The sequence below is a fragment of the Trachypithecus francoisi genome, unplaced genomic scaffold (genome assembly GCF_009764315.1).
Source record: "Trachypithecus francoisi isolate TF-2019V2 unplaced genomic scaffold, Tfra_2.0 Lachesis_group4, whole genome shotgun sequence".
Lineage (NCBI taxonomy): Eukaryota > Metazoa > Chordata > Mammalia > Primates > Cercopithecidae > Trachypithecus > Trachypithecus francoisi.
The window spans coordinates 120,116,428-120,132,542 of NW_022681469.1; the positions used below are offsets into that span (position 1 = coordinate 120,116,428).

General features: G+C 47.5%; 1 protein-coding gene across 1 annotated transcript in view; it reads left to right on the top strand.

Moving 5' to 3' along the window:
• The first annotated feature begins 12,858 nt into the window (after positions 1–12,858).
• RCC1L (RCC1 like) overlaps positions 12,859–16,115 on the top strand; it is a 39,008-nt gene continuing 35,751 nt past the window's right edge. The window contains 1 exon segment of the mRNA XM_033192917.1: positions 12,859–13,296. Coding sequence (XP_033048808.1) covers positions 12,973–13,296 — 324 coding nt within the window. The 5' untranslated portion in view covers positions 12,859–12,972.

Here is a 16,115-nt window from a genome sequence, read left to right on the forward strand (position 1 = left end):
GCTGACTCAAGAAGAAAAGGATAACCTGAATAGCTCTATAACTATTAAAGACATAGAAATTATAGTTAGGCCAGGTGCGGTGGCTCACACCTGTAATCCCAGCACTTTGGGAGCCCAAGGCGGGTGGATCACCTGAGGTCGGGAGTTCAAGACTAGCCTGACCAACATGGCAAAACCCCATCTCTACTAAAAATACAAAATTAGCTGAGTGTGGTGGCGCATACCTGTAATCCCAGCAACTCAGGAGGCTGAGGCAGAAGAATTGCTTGAACCTGGGAGGCGGAGGTTGCGGTGAACTGAGATCGTGCCATTGCACTCCAGCCTGGAAAACAAGAGTGAAACTCTGTCTCAAAAAAAAAAAAAGAAATTATAGTTAAAAACCTTTCTACAGGTCAGGTGCGGTGGTTCACGCCTGTAATCCCAGCACTTTTGGGAGGCCGAGTTGGGCGGATCACTTGAGGCCAAACTGGCCAATGTGGTGAGACCCCATCTCTACAAAAAACAAAAACAAAAATTAGCCGGGCATCGTGGTGGGTGCCTGTAATCCTAGCTACTCAGGAGGCTGAGGCACAAGAATTGCTTGAACCTAAAAGGCGGAGGTTGCAGTTAGCTGAGATCATGCCACTGCACTTCAGCCTCGGCAACAGAGTGAGACTCACTGTCTCATAAAAAAATGTGTATGGAATCCCAAGGGATGATGAATAGCCAAAATAGTTTCTAAAAGAAAACACAAAATTGGATGATTCACAGTTCCTGATTTCAAAACTTATTACAAAGCTACTGTAATCAAAACAGGTTGGTACTGGCATAAAGGCAGACATATGGAATAGAATAGAAATCCAGGATATAAACCCTCACACGTATGGTCAGATGATTTTTGACAAGGTTACGAAGACCATTCAATAGAGAAAGGACAGTCTTTTCAATAAATGGTGCTGGGAAAACTGGATAGCCATATGCAAAAAAATGAAGTGGCATCTTTACCTTACCTTGAATGATATACAAAAATTAATTCAAACTGGGTGAAAGAGCTAAATGTATTAGCCAAAATTACAAAACTCTTTCCCTCCCTCCCTTCCTTCCCTCCTTCCTTCCTTCCTTCCTTCCTTCCTTCTTTCCTTCCTTTCTTTCTTATTTTTTTTTCTTTTTTTGAGACAAGGTATTGTTCTGTCACCCAGGCTGGAATACAGTGGCACCATCATGGCTCACTGCAGCCTCAATTTCCCAGGCTCAAATGATCCTCCCACCTCAGCCTCCTGAGTAGCTGGGACTACAGGTGTGTGCCACCATGCCCAGCTAATTTTTATTTTTGTTTTTTATAGAGATGGGGTCTCACCATGTTCCCAACATTGGTCTTGAACTCCTGGGCTCAAGTGATCTGCCCACCTTGGCCTCCCAAAGTGCTGGAATTACAAGCTTGAGCCACCATGCCCAGACTATAAAACTCTTAAAAGCAAATGGGGGAAATTTTTGTGACATCAGATTTGGTATAAGTATATTGAACTTCATCAAAATGGAAAAATTTGTGCATCAAAGGACACCATCAACAGAGCCCCACAGGATGTGAGAAAATATCTGTCAATTTTATATCTGATAAGGGATTATATATAAAGTATATATAAAGAACTCCTATAACTCAACAACAGCAGAAACAACAATACCCCACACAACCCAATTCTAAAATGGGGAAAGGGGCTGGGAACAGTGGCTCGCGCCAGGAATCCCAACACTTTGGGAGGACAAGGCAGGAGGGTCACCTGAGGTCAGGAGTTCAAGGCCAGCCTGGCCAACATCGTGAAACCCCATCTCTACTAAAAATACAAAAATTAGCCTGGTGTGGCGACTCACGCCTGTAATCCCAGCTACTCAGGAGGCTAAGGCTGGAGAATTGCTTGAACCTGGGAGGCAGAAGTTGCAGCGAACTGAAATTGTGCCACTGCATTCCAGCCTGGATGACAGAGTGAGACTCTGTCTCCAATAAAATAAAATAGGCAAAGGGTGTGGTGGTTCACGCCTGTAATCCCAACACTTTGGGAGGCTGAGGTGGGCAGACCACTTGAGCCCAGGAGTTCAAGGCAGGTGGATCGCCTGAGCTCAGGAGTTTGAGACCAGCCTGGGCAACATGGCAAAACTCTGTTTCTGTTTAAAAATACAAAATTAACCTAGCGTGGTGGTGCTTGCCTGTAGTCCAAATGACTCGGGAGGCTGAAGTGGGAGGATGGCCGGGAGTGGAGGCAGGAGACCGGGAGGCAGAAGTTTCAGTGAGCTGAGATTAAACAAAAAAAGGAATGAAATTGTGCTACATCTTACAACATGAAAGCACCTTGACAGCATTATGCCACATGAAGTAATACAGACACAAAAGGACAAATGTTGCTTTGGGAGGCTGAGATGGGAGGATTGCTTGAGGCCAGGAGTTTGAGATGAGTGCGGGCAACATATCAAGATAACATCTTTACCCCCGCAAAAACTTTATTTATTTATTTATATATATTTTTTTGAGACGGAGACTTGCTCTGTCGCCCAGGCTGGAGTGCAATGGCCAGATCTCAGCTCATTGCAAGCTCCGCCTCCCGGGTTCACGCCATTCTCCTGCCTCGGCCTCCCAAGTAGCTGGGACTACAGGCACCCGCCACAGCACCCGGCTAATTTTTTGTATTTTTAGTGGAGATGGGGTTTCACCGTGTTAGCCAGGATGGTCTCGATCTCCTGACCTCGTGAGCCGCCCATCTTGGCCTCCCAAAGTGCTGGGATTACAGGCTTGAGCCACTGCACCCGGCTATTTATTTATATTTTTGAGATGGAGTTTCGCTTTTGTTGCCCAGGCTGGAGTGCAATAACACGATCTCGGCTCACTGAGGCCTCCGCCTCCCAGGTTCAAGCAATTCTCCTGTCTCAGCCTCCCGAGTAGCTGGAATTACAGGCACCTGCCACCATGCCTGGCTAATTGTTTGTATTTTTAGTGGACACGGGGTTTCACCATGTCGGCCAGGCTGGTCTCAAACTCCTGACCTCAGGTGATCTGCTTGCCTCCGCCTCCCAAAGTGCTGGGATTACAGGTGTGAGCCACCGTGCCTGACCAAAAAAATTTATTTTTAAAGTTAACTGGGTGTAGTGGTGTGTGCCCATAGTCCTAGCTACTTGAGAGGCTGAGGTGGGAGGATCCCTTGAGCCCAGGAATTTGAGGCTGCAGTGAGCTGTGATCGTGCCACTGTGCTGCCTGAGCAACAGAGCAAGACCCTGTCTCTGAAAAAAAAAAAAAGAAAGAAAAAAAGAAAGAAAGAAAAAAGTGTTATTTTACTTATATGAAGTACTTAAAATAGGCAAATTCATAGAGACAAAAAGTAGATTAGAGGTTACCAGGAACTGGGTAGAAGAGGAGAAAGGAAATTGTTCCTCAGTGATTACAGAGTTTCTATTAGGAGTAAAAAGTTTTAGCTTGTTTTTTTTCCCTGACTGGTCTCGAACTCCTGGTCTCAAGAGATCCACCCACCTCAGCCTCCCAAAGTGCTGAGATTACAGCTGTGAGCCACTGCACCCGGCCACCACTACTGTTTTTAATGAGAGCAAATGGATTAAAAACCACAAGAAAATATTTGCTTTAAATTATTTTTTTTCTTTTCTTTTTTTCTTTTTCTTTTTCTTTTTCTTTTTTTTTTTTTTTTGAGGTGGAGTCTCGCTGTGTCTCGCTCAGGCTGGAGGGCAGTGGCGTGATCTCGGCTCACTGCAGCCTTCACCTCCTGGGTTCAAGCCATTCTCCTGTCTCAGCCTCCTATGTAGCTGGGACTACAGGCATGTGCCACCACACTCAGATAGTTTTGTATTTTCAGTAGAGACAGGGTTTCACCATGTTGGCCAGGCTAGTCTCAAACTCCTGACCTCAGGTGATTTACCTGCCTTGGTCTCCCAAAGTGCTGGGATTACAGGCGTGAGTCACCGCACCCGGCCACCACTACTGTTCTTAATGAGAGCGAATGGATTAAAAACGAAAATAAAATATTTGCTTTAAGACTATTGTTCCTACAAACATTTAAAATAAAAATACTTTTAAAAGAAAAAATAAAACTATTATTTATTTAATCTTTATCATATTTAACATATTCCTTTGTATATTTTATAAAATATGTATTAGTATAATAGTGTATGTAAATAGTTTATATGTATTTTTTCATGCTTGCAAATTTTACTCATAAGGATCAATTTAGCCAGGCACAGTGGCTCACATCTGTAATCCCAACACTTGGATCACGAGGTCAGGAGTTCAAGACCAGCCTGGCCAACACAGTGAAACTCTATCTCCACTACAAATACAAAAAATTAGTGGGGTTGGCCGGGCGCGGTGGCTCAAGCCTGTAATCCCAGCACTTTGGGAGGCCGAGACGGGCGGATCACGAGGTCAGGAGATCGAGACCATCCTGGCTAACACGGTGAAACCTCGTCTCTACTAAAAAAATACAAAAACTAGCCGGGCGAGGTGGCGGGCGCCTGTAGTCCCAGCTACTCGGGAGGCTGAGGCAGGAGAATGGCATAAATCCGGGAGGCGGAGCTTGCAGTGAGCTGAGATCTGGCCATTGCACTCCAGCCCCGGCGACAGAGCGAGACTCCGCCTCAAAAAAAAAAAAAAAAAAAAATTAGTGGGGTGTGGTGGCAGGTGCCTGTAATCCCAGCTACTTGGGAGGTTGAGGCAGGAGAATTGCTTGAATGCCGGAGGCAGAGGTTGCAGCGAACGGAGAGCACACCACTGCACTCCAGCCTGGGCAACAGTGCGAAACTCGGTCTAAAAAAAAAAAAAAAAAAAAAGAATCAATTTAAGCTCCCCCCCCCTTTTTTTTTTGAGACAGAGTCTCATTCTGTTGCTCAGGCTGGAGTGCAGTGGCACAATCTTGGCTCACTGCAACCTCCACATCCTGGGCTCAAGTGATCCTCCCACCTCAACCTCCTGAGTAGCTGGGACTATAGGCTAATTTTTGTATTTTTCTGTAGAGACAGGATTTTGCTATGCTGCCCAGGCTGGCCTCAAACTCCAGGGTTCAAGGTATCCACCTGTCTTGGCCTCCCAAAGTGCTGGGATTACAGGTGTGAGCCACCACGCCTGGCCAGGAATGTGTAATCAAAATAATTTGGAGACCACTGTCCTAAAAAATAGGCAGATTATGTTCTCAGAAAATGGAAATAATTTATCTACAAGCAGAGACTTGAATCCACTGAAGTAGATGACTGAAGCCAATCTTAACATGTTTCTTTTTTCTTTCTTTTTTTTTTTTTTTGAGTCAGAGTCTCTCTCTGTCACCCAGGCTGTAGCGCAGTAGCACAGTCTCGGCTTACTGTAACCTCCTCCTCCTGGGTTCAAGTGATTCTCCTGCCTCAACCTGCCGAGTAGCTGTGGTTACAGGTGTGCCCCACCATGCCTGGCTAATTTTATTTGTATTTTTGGAAGAGACGGGGGTTTCACTATGTTGGGCAGGCTGGTCTCGAACTCCTGATCTCAAGTTGTCCACCCACCTCGGCCTCCCAAAGTGCTGGGATTACAGGCAGAGCCACCACCAGTAGGTACCACATTTCTGAATGGGAAGACTGAAGATTGTAAAATGTGATCTCTCCTAGTTAATTTCTCGCAGTGAGCCTATGAATTTAATGTAATTTCAATCAAAATCCCAGTGGGATTTTTAATGCAGTTTGTCAAGATGATTTAAAAATTTATATGAAAGTAAATGTTATGAATAGCAAATGCATTTTTGTAAAAGAATAGACAGGAACAAAGAAGACATTTGACTGAATAAAAATCAGAACATATTATAAAGTTGCAGCTGTTGAAACCTCATCACATTAGTATAAGAATAAAGCAGTAGAAATAGTTTCCATAAAATTGACCTATGTATTTTTGGAAATTAGCCATATGTTATAAATGGCATCTTGAATCTTCAGATAAAGTCCTTACTAGCCAATAGATTATTTTGGACAATCTGACATGCCTTTGGAAAAACTATTAATAAGTGTGTTGCCTGGCATCATGCCATTCATAAAAGTCAACTCTAAACCTGAATATAGCCGGGCGCGGTGGCTCACGCCTGTAATCTCAGCACTTTGGGAAGCCAAGGTGGGCGAATCACAAGGTCAGGAGTTCAAGACCAGCCTGGCCAACATGGTGAAACCCCATCTCTACTAAAAATACAAAATATTAGCCGGGTGTGGTGGCGGGCGCCTGTAGTCCCAGCTACGCAGGAGGCTGAGGCATGAGAATTGCTTGAAGCCAGGTGTCAGAGGTTGCAGTGAGCCAAGATCACGCCATTGTACTCCAGCCTGGGTGACAGAGCAAGACTCTATTCAAAACAAACAAATGAAACCCTGAATATAAAAAATGAAAGTAGGTCAGCCACAGTGGCTCAGGCCTATAATCTCAACACTTCGGGTGGCCAAGGTGGGAGGATTGCTTGAGCCCAGGAGTTTGAGACCAGCCTGAACAACATGACAAAACCCTGTCTCTACAAAAAATACAAAAATTATCTTTATACATTGGGTAATAGACATCCTTCATTAACATGATACAGAAAACCAAAATGCTAATGAATAGGATTAATAATGCTGACTACATCATCAAGATAAAATTTTCTATGACAAGAGACAACATGAATTAAGTAAAAAGTGCTGGGTGCAGTGGCTCACACCTGTAATCCCAGCACTTTGGGAGGCCAAGGCGGGCAGATCACTTGAGATCAGGAGTTCGAGACCAGCCTGGCCAACATGGTGAAACCCGTCTCTACTAAAAATACAAAAAAAATTAGCTGGGCGTGGTGGCAGGCGCCTGTGAACCCAGCTACTTGGGAGGCTGAAGCAAGAGAATCGCTTGAACCCGGAAGGTGGAGGTTGCAGTGAACCAAGGTCGAGCCACTGCACTCTAGTCTAGACAACAGAGTGAGACTCCATCTCAAAAAATAATAATAATAAAAAGACAAAATATTTAGACAGGTAACAAAGGGGTTTATGCAAATATATCAAGTACTCCTACAAAGTAATAAGAGACAAACAACCCAGTCTGGGCATGTTGGCTCATGCCTGTAATCCCAGCACTTTGGGAGGCTGAGGCAGGCGGATCACCTGAGGTCAGGAGTTGGAGACCAGCCTGGCCAATATGGTGAAACCCCGTCTCTGCTAAAAAATACAAAAATTAGCTGGGCATGGTGGTGGGCACCTGCAGTCCCAGGTACTTGGGAGGCTGAGACATGAGAATCGCTTGAACCCATGAGGCGGAGGTTGTGGTGAGCCGAGATTGGCATTTCAGCCTGGGCGCTGGGCCACAGAGTGAGACTCTGTCTCAAAAAAAAAAAAAAAAAGAGACAACCCGATAGAAATGTCACCAAGGATATGAGTAGATTTACAATTCTCAGTAGAGGAGACATGAAACTATAAGATGTTCAACTTTTCCAGAGATTACAGAAATATAAAGTAAATAAAAAATGAGATATGTTTCAGGTAGCACACTGGCAAACATTTAAAAAGTGTGGGCCGGGCGTGGTGGCTCACGCCTGTAATCTCAGCACTTTGGGAGGCCGAGGCGTGCGGATCACGAGGTCAGGAGATCAAGACCATCCTGGCTAACACGGTGAAACCCCGTCTCTACTAAAAATACAAAAAATTAGCTGGGCATGGTGGCGGGCATCTGTAATCCCAGCTACTCGTGAGGCTGAGGCAGGAGAATGGCATGAACCCGGGAGGCAGAGCTTGCAGTGAGCCGAGATGGCGCCACTGCACTCCAGCCTGAGTGACAGAGCGAGACTCTGTCTCAAAAATAAAAAAAAATGTGGGCCGGGCACAGTGGCTTTTGCCTATAATCCCAGCACTTTGCGAAGCTGAGTCAGGAGACTTGCTTGAGCCCAGGAGTTGGAGTCCAGCCTGAGCAACATAGAGAGACCCCTGTCTCTGCAAAAACTTTTTTAAATGTCCAGGTGTGGTGGGGCGTGCCTGTAGTCTTGTAGCTACTTGGGAGGCTGAGGTAGGAGGATCACGAGAGCTGGCGAGATTGAGTCTGCAAAGGCTGCAGTGAGCTACGATGGCACCACTGTACTCCAGCCTGGTTAACAGAGTGATACCCTGTCTGAGAAAAAGAAAAAAAAAGTCGTGTATCAGGTTTTTTGGGGGATATGTAAAAACAAATCCCACTCATAATATTGAAGCACAACTTATGAAAAACAAATGGAAAACATCTATTAACGTTTTAAAAATTATTTTTATTTTTTGGTCATCTCTTAGAATATGTATATTAACATGTTTATTTATCATTATTTTTAAATTTTTTATTTTACTTTATTTATTTAATTTCTTTTTTTTTTTTTGGAGACAGAGTCTCGCTCTGTCACCCAGGCTGGAGTGCAGTGGTGCGATCTTGGCTCACTGCAAGCTCTGCCTCCCAGGTTCACACCATTCTCCTGTCTCAGCCTCCTGAGTAGCTTGGACTACGGCGCCCGCCACCACACCCGGCTAATTTTTCTGTATTTTTTTTTAGTAGAGACAGGGTTTCACCGTGTTAGCCAGGATAGTCTCGATCTCCTGACCTTGTGATCTGCCCGCCTCAGCCACCCAAAGTGCTGGGATTACAGGCGTGAGCCATCGCACCTGGCCTATTTTACTTTATTTTTTGAGATGGGAGTCTTGCTATGTTGCCCAGGCTGGTCTTGAACGCCTGGGCTTCCCAAGCAGCTACAGGCACACACCATCACACCAGGCCGATTAAAAAATTTTTTTTAGGGACGGAGTTTCACTGTTGCCCAGGCTGGTTTCAAACTCCTGGCCTCAAGCAATCCTCCAGCCTTGGCCTTCCAAAGTGTTGGGATTACAGATGTGAGCCATGACACCTGGCCAAAATAATGTTTTTTATATGGCAAGATGTATATGTGAGACTGTGGTTAAAGAAGCCTTTAGCCATACCCATATATAATGTTTTTAAATTTATTATGATTATTATTTGAGATGGAGTCTTGCTCTGTTGCTCAGGCTGGAATGCAGTGGTGCAATCTTGGTTCACTGCAACCTCCACCTCCCAGGTTCAAGTGATTCTCCTGCCTCAGCCTCCCAAGTAGCTGAGATAACAGGCGCCCACCACCACGCCCAGCTAATTATTGCATTTTTAGTAGAGACGGGGTTTCACCATGTTGGCCAGGCTGGTCTTGAACTCCTGACGCAGGCTGATCTGCCCGCCTCAGCCTCCCAAAATATTGGGATTACAGACATAAGCCACTGCTCCCGACCAATTTATTATTATTTTTTAACAAGGAACTGCATGATACATTAATTGTATAAAGTCAATAATAATACAAATTGAAACATGTAAGGTTAGGCTGGGCACCATGGCTGATGCCTGTTATCCCAGCACTTTAGGAGGGCAAGGCTGGTAGATCACTTGAGGTCAAGAGTTCAAGACTACCCTGGCCAACATGGTGAAACCACGACTCTGATGAAAATACAAAAATTAGCTGGGCGTGGTGGCAGGTCCCTGTAATTGCAGCTACTTGGGAGGCTGAGGCAGGAGAATCGCTTGAATCCTGGAGGAGGAAGTTGCCGTGGGCCAAGATCCTGCCACCGCACTCCAGCCTGGGCAACAGAGTAAGACTCTGTCTCAAAAACAGACAAACAAACAAATGTAAGGTTAGTTAAGTTCACTCTTTCCCAGACTAGAGAATTTCAGCTACATCAAACGTCAAAATAATTAGAATGTGTACAGGAAAATATCATAAGTGGTGAAGAAATTAGCTTGGCTAACATTAGCAGACATTTGGATACTCTGAAATAGCTGATAGTTTGACAGTAGTGCCATCTTTTCCAAGCAAAAATTTGGACAGAAATGCAAGTATTTTCCAGCATAGAACTAGTCTATAAAACTAGTCAAGTTTTTTTCATTTTTGTTTGTTTGTTTTTGAGCCGGAGTCTCTCTCTGTCACCCAGGCTGGAGAGCAGTGGCGCGATCTCAGCTCATCGCAACCTCTGCTCCTGGGTGCAAGCATTTCTCGTGCCTCAGCCTTCTGTGTACCTAGGATTAAAGGCGCCTGCCACCACGCCCAGCTAACTTTTTTTTTAGTAGAGATAGTATTTTTAGTAGAGATAGCATTTCATCATGCTGGCCAGGCTGGTCTTGAACTCCTGACCTCAGGTGATCTACCTGCCTCGGTTTCCCAAAGTGCTGGGATTAGAGGCGTGAGCCACTGCGCCCAGCCAGAAAAGCAAGTATTTTCTTTCTTTCTTTTTTTTTTTTTTGAGATGGAGTTTCGCTCTGTCGCCCAGGCTGGAGTGCAGTGGCCAGATCTCAGCTTACTGCAAGCTCCGCCTCCCGGGTTCACGCCATTCTCCTGCCTCGGCCTCCCGAGTAACTGGGACTACAGGCGCCCGCCACCTCGCCCAGCTAGTTTTTTGTATTGTTTTTAGTAGAGACGGAGTTTCACCGTGTTAGCCAGGATGGTCTCGATCTCCTGACCTTGTGATCCGCCCGTCTCGGCCTCCCAAAGTGCTGGGATTACAGGCTTGAGCCACCGCGCCCGGCCAAAAAGCAAGTATTTTCTAGCATAGAACCAGTCTTCAAAACCAACCAAGTTTTGATAGCAAAATAGACAAGCCCAGCTGGATACAAATCCAGCTCTTTATTGGCCAAATAGACGTTTAGGATGTTTTATCCGGGCTTAAGAGACAGAATTGGTGGGTAAGTATTGCCACCCCGTGGCTGTCGTTCACATTGCAGTTTGTCCTTTTGTCTTCAAAATACTAAACCAAGGCTTATGTCCTTTGGATATCCCTTAATAGTAAAATGTTTTAGAAATTTGAGAGACTCACATAGGGTTATTAAAATATTGACAAATTAAAAAAAAATTAAAACCTACTATCCTATCGTCATTATGAGTTTGTAAAAGACCAGACGTTGGGCCAGGCGCGGTGGCTCATACCTGTAATTCCAGCACTTATGGAGGCCAAGGCAGGTGGATCACCTGAGGTCAGGAGTTTGAGACCAGCCTGGCCAATATGGTGAAACCCTGTCTCTACTAAAAATGCAAAAATTAGCCAGGCGTGGTGGTGGGTGCCTGTAATCCTAGCTATTTGGGAGGCTGAGGTAGGAGAATCACTTAGAACCCAGGAGGCGGAGGTTGAAGTGAGCTGAGATTGTGCCACCGCACTCAAGCCTGGGTGATACAGACTCCGTCTCAAAAACAAACAAAAAAACAGATGGCACACTTGACACAGCAGCTATGAGTTGGACCATGCACTTATGCACTCGCCTAAATGTATGGTGGTCCCCTGTTCCCTACCACAATCCATCTTTTTTTTTTTTTTTGAGACGGAGCCTGGCTCTGTCGCCAGGCTGGAGTGCAGTGGCACGATCTCAGCTCACTGCAAGCTCCACCTCCCAGGTTCAAGCGATTCTCTTGCCTCAGCCTCCCGCATAGCTGGGACTACAGGTGCATGCCACCATGCCCAGCTAATTTTTGTATTTTTAGTAGAGACAGGGTTTCACCATGTTGGACAGGATGGTCTCCATCTCTTGACCTCGTGATCTGCCTACCTCGGCCTCCCAAAGTGCTGGGATTACAGGTGTGAGCCACTGTGCCTGGCCAATTCATCATTTTTTTAGGAGCCAAACAGGTGAACTCAATGGAGAGCCACCCATTGGATAGGAATCACCATCCCTCTGAATCCTTTACATCTTTGAAGGTGGCACTAGCGTCTACAATTCCATGTGGCAAACAGTGTGTGTTCTGATTGAATACTGGCTGGGTCGAGACAGGGTAAGGGGACCAATGTGAGCGGCTAAGTGTATCTATCCCAAATGTGTCCTTGGGTGCCAGGGGACTTACTACCAGGTGGGTCCATGGACACATTTATTTTTACTTTTATATTTACATTTAATTTAAATTTTTTTTTTTTTCAGAGACAGGGTCTCACTCTGTTGTCCTGGCTGGAGTGCGGTGGTGCAATCATGACTCACTGCAGCCTCAACCTCCTGGGCTTAAGCCATCCTCCTGCCTCAGTCTCCCAAGGAGCTGGCACCACAGGTGCACATCATCACGCCGAGCTAATTTTTAAATTTTTTTGTAGAGAAAGGGTCCACTATGTTGCTCAGGCTGGTCTCAAACTCTCAAGTGATTCTCCCACCTTTGTCTTCCAAATTGCTGGAAGACTTGGTCTGCCGCAGAGAAAAGATTTCATAGCCAGGCAGACTGGTGGTTTCAGTGCCTTCATGAATTTTACTCCCTGTAGTAAGAGGCTTTCCATGAGCAGTCTTGCGGTCACCACATTTTATCAGTGGGTGTTCCCCAGTCACCTTCCATAAAACAGGCCTGCACAGGCCGAGGGCGGTAGCTCATGCCTGTAATCCCAGCACTTTGGGAGGCCGAGGTGGGTGGATCACTAGAGGTCAGGAGTTCAAGACCAGCCTGGCCAACATCGTGAAACCCCCGTCTCTACTAAAAATACAAAAATTAGCCGGGTGTGGTGGCGTACGCCTGTGGTCCCAGCTACTCGGGAGGCTGGGACACGAGAATCACTTGAACCCGGGAGGGGGAGGTTGCAGTGAGCTGTCTGTCTAAAGGTGAGTAATAGGTTTGAGGGGACCTGGGCAGGGGAAGCGAAGGCAGCAGGGAATCGCCCACTCCAGCTCGCTGTGGCTGGAGGACGGCCTGGGGCGGCGTGGGAGCAGACAGGAGCACGGACGGCTGCAGCAAGGCCAGGTGAGAAATGTCGAGGGGCAATAGCAAGGGAGCAAAACAAGACACGGAATTTTCCTAAGGGACAAGAATCCTAATCACCCCCCTAACCCCACCCCTTATATCGCCACGCCCCTCCAAGCCCCGCTCCGCCCCCTGAGTCTTGGGCTGCCGTCAGCGCCTTTGCCTTCAACCAGGAGTAAAGGTGGCCACAGCCTCTTCCGCCGAGGAGCGGTGTCAAGGGTCACGCAAGATGGCGGCGCCCAGAGGCTGCTGAGGCGTGGAGAGGAGGATGGCGCTGGTGGCGTTGGTGGCTGGGGCTCGGCTGGGGCGGCGGCTGAGCGGGCCGGGGCTGGGGCGAGGGCACTGGACGGCGGCCGGGCGCTCGCGGAGCCGGCGCGAAGCGGCAGAAGCCGAGGCCGAGGTGCCCGTGTTCCAATACGTGAGCGAGCGCGCTGCCCGCGCCGATCGCGTCTTCGTGTGGGGCTTCAGCTTCTCCGGGGCGCTGGGCGTGCCCACCTTTGTGGTGCCCAGCTCCGGGCCCGGGCCCCGCGCCGGCGCCCGGCCGCGCCGCAGGATCCAGCCCGTGCCCTATCGCCTGGAGTTGGACCAAAAGGTGCGGGCCGCGGCTTCCTCCCTCCCTTCCTCTCTTGCGCACTCCCGGCCTCCCTCGACCTATTCGGCTCTCTTGAAGAAGCTGGCTCTTCTGGGTGGCCAGACTTCGGGGAGGACGACTCTCGAGCTGGCTGCAAGCCCGGGAGGGGGAGGCGTTAGGGTGGCCATCAACATTTATTGGGTAGCAGTGCCAAATGTTGTGCCGGGTCGTGTCATTCGCTTAGCACCCACTGAGTCGACAATTGTTATCCCCAATTACAGGGGAGGAAGGAGAGGCCCAGAGAGGTTGAGGCTCGAGGCCCCACCGCTGCTAGGTGTTTATATGCGGTGGGATTCTCACTCAGGCCAGCGTGACTGCAGGAGTTGTGATGTTAGGAAAGCAAAATTCGAAAGTCCATTGAAAATGTATACCAGCGGCCGGGCGCGGTGGCTCAAGCCTGTAATCCCAGCACTTTGGGAGGCCGAGACGGGCGGATCACGAGGTCAGGAGATCGAGACCCTCCTGGCTAATACGGTGAAACCCCGTCTCTACTAAAAAATACAAAAAACTAGCCGGGCGACGAGGCGGGCGCCTGTAGTCCCAGCTACTCGGGAGGCTGAGACAGGAGAATGGCGTGAACCCGGGAGGCGGAGCTTGCAGTGAGCTGAGATCCGGCCACTGCACTCCAGCCTGGGCGGCAGAGCAAGACTCCGTCTCAAAAAAAAAAAAAAAAAAAAGAAAATGTATACCAGCTGAGGTGTTTCGATGAACAACTCAGAAAGGGGAATTTTTTTTTTAATTTAATTTTTAGAAACAGGGTCTTGCTCTGTCACTCAGTCTGGAGTGCAGTGGTGTCATAGCTCATTGCAGCCTCGACCTCCTGGGCTCAAGAGATCCTCCTGCCTCAGCCTCCCATGTAGCTGGGAATACAGGTGTGCGCCAACATGCCGGGCTAATTTTTAATTTTTTTTTGTAGAGATGGGTCTTGCTATTTTGCCCAGGCTGGTCTCGAACTCCTGAGCTCAAGTGATTCTCCCACCTCAACTGCCCAAAGTGCTGGGATTATAGGTATGAGCCACTGCACCTGGCCTTTTTTTCTTTGTTTCTTAGACTGGTCAATCTCAGTTGTCCTATTTTCAAGTTCACTGATTCTGATTCTTTTGCCTGCTCGCATCTGCCGTAAAGCTCATTTAGTAATTTTGAGGTTTTTTTGAAACAGGGTCTCACTCTGTCACTGAGGCTGGAGTACGGTGGCTTGATCTCTGTTCATTGCAACCTCTGCCTCCTGGGCTCAAGTGATCCTCCCCCCTCAGCTTCCTGAGTAACTGGGATTGCAGGCGCGTGCCACCACACCTGGCTAGTTTTTTTTTTTTTTTTTGAGATGGAGTCTCGCTCTATCGCCCAGGCTGGAGTGCAGTGGCCGGATCTCAGCTCACTGCAAGCTCCGCCTCCTGGGTTTACGCCATTCTCCTGCCTCAGCCTCCAGAGTAGCTGGGACTACAGGCGCCCGCCACCTCGCCCGGCTAGTTTTTTGTATTTTTTTAGTAGAGACGGGGTTTCACCGTGTTCGCCAGGATGGTCTCGATCTCCTGACCTTGTGATCCGCCCGTCTCGGCCTCCCAAAGTGCTGGGATTACAGGCTTGAGCCACCGCGCCCGGCCTCACCTGGCTAGTTTTAAATTTTTTTTAGAGATGTGGGGCAGGGAGCGGGGGGCAGGTCTCATTATGTTGCCCAGGCTGGTCTTGAACTCCTGGCCTCAGGTGATTCTTCTGCTTTAGCCTCCCAAAGTGCTGGGATTACAGGCGTGAGCCACAGTGCCTGGCTGACTTTCCTCTTTTCTGTGTTTCTGAATGCATGGCAAGGGGCTGTCTCCTGCCTCCCACATAGATTGTTTTGGTGGTACTGGAGCCATTCCAGAGGTGTAGGGGGGCTCTAGGAGGCCAGAGAACTGAAGTTTTTTTGACTAGCACAATTATGCAGGCCTATATATTATATTCCAAATGCGTATTACAAGGGAAAATATCACTCTTGGATGACTTGATTAAACAAGGTGTCAACACATCAAATTTAAAGAAATATTTAGCTAGCTTTCTTCAAGAAATGCTGGAATGAAAAAAAAGAGTTCCCAGCGTTTGTTCATGATTAGTGCTGAAGTGGCGTTTTCCAGCAGGCATTTTGGTATGGGTTTACCACTGATCATGTTAGGATTAGGTTAGATTTACATATGGTCCCTGAGAGACACTACAGAGGCCTCTGATCAACTGTAAACAGCCAAGAGGTAGTAGGGGATGGTTAGTGTGACCATATAATTTGTCATCCAATTTGAGAATGAACACTGGGACATCATCTGTAAACCAGGACTGCCCCAGGCCAACCGGGAATATGGTCACTCTGGGTGGTATGGAAAGAGGGTTTATTTTATTTATTTATTTATTTATTTGAGATAGAGTCTCACTCTGTCACCCAGGCTGGAGTGCAGTGACATTGTCTCTGCTCACTGCAACCTCCACCTCCTGGGTTCAAGAGATTCTCCTGCCTCAGCCTCCTGTGTAGCTGGGATTCCAGGCGCCTGCCACCTCGCCCAGCAAATTTTTGTATTTTTAGTAGAGATGGGGTTTCGCCATGTTAGCTAGGCTGGTCTTGAACTGAACTCAAGTGATCCACCTGCCTTGGCCTCCCAAAGTGCTGGGATTATAGGCGTGAGCCACTGTGCCCGGCCAAAAGAGGGTTGATTTTAAAATCAAACCATCTTTGGTCTGTATCCAACCCCACTGGAAGCCCTGGTTTTCTCATCAGGTCAGTGAAGATGAGGATTGATGAGAGTGTAGTTAAAACACCC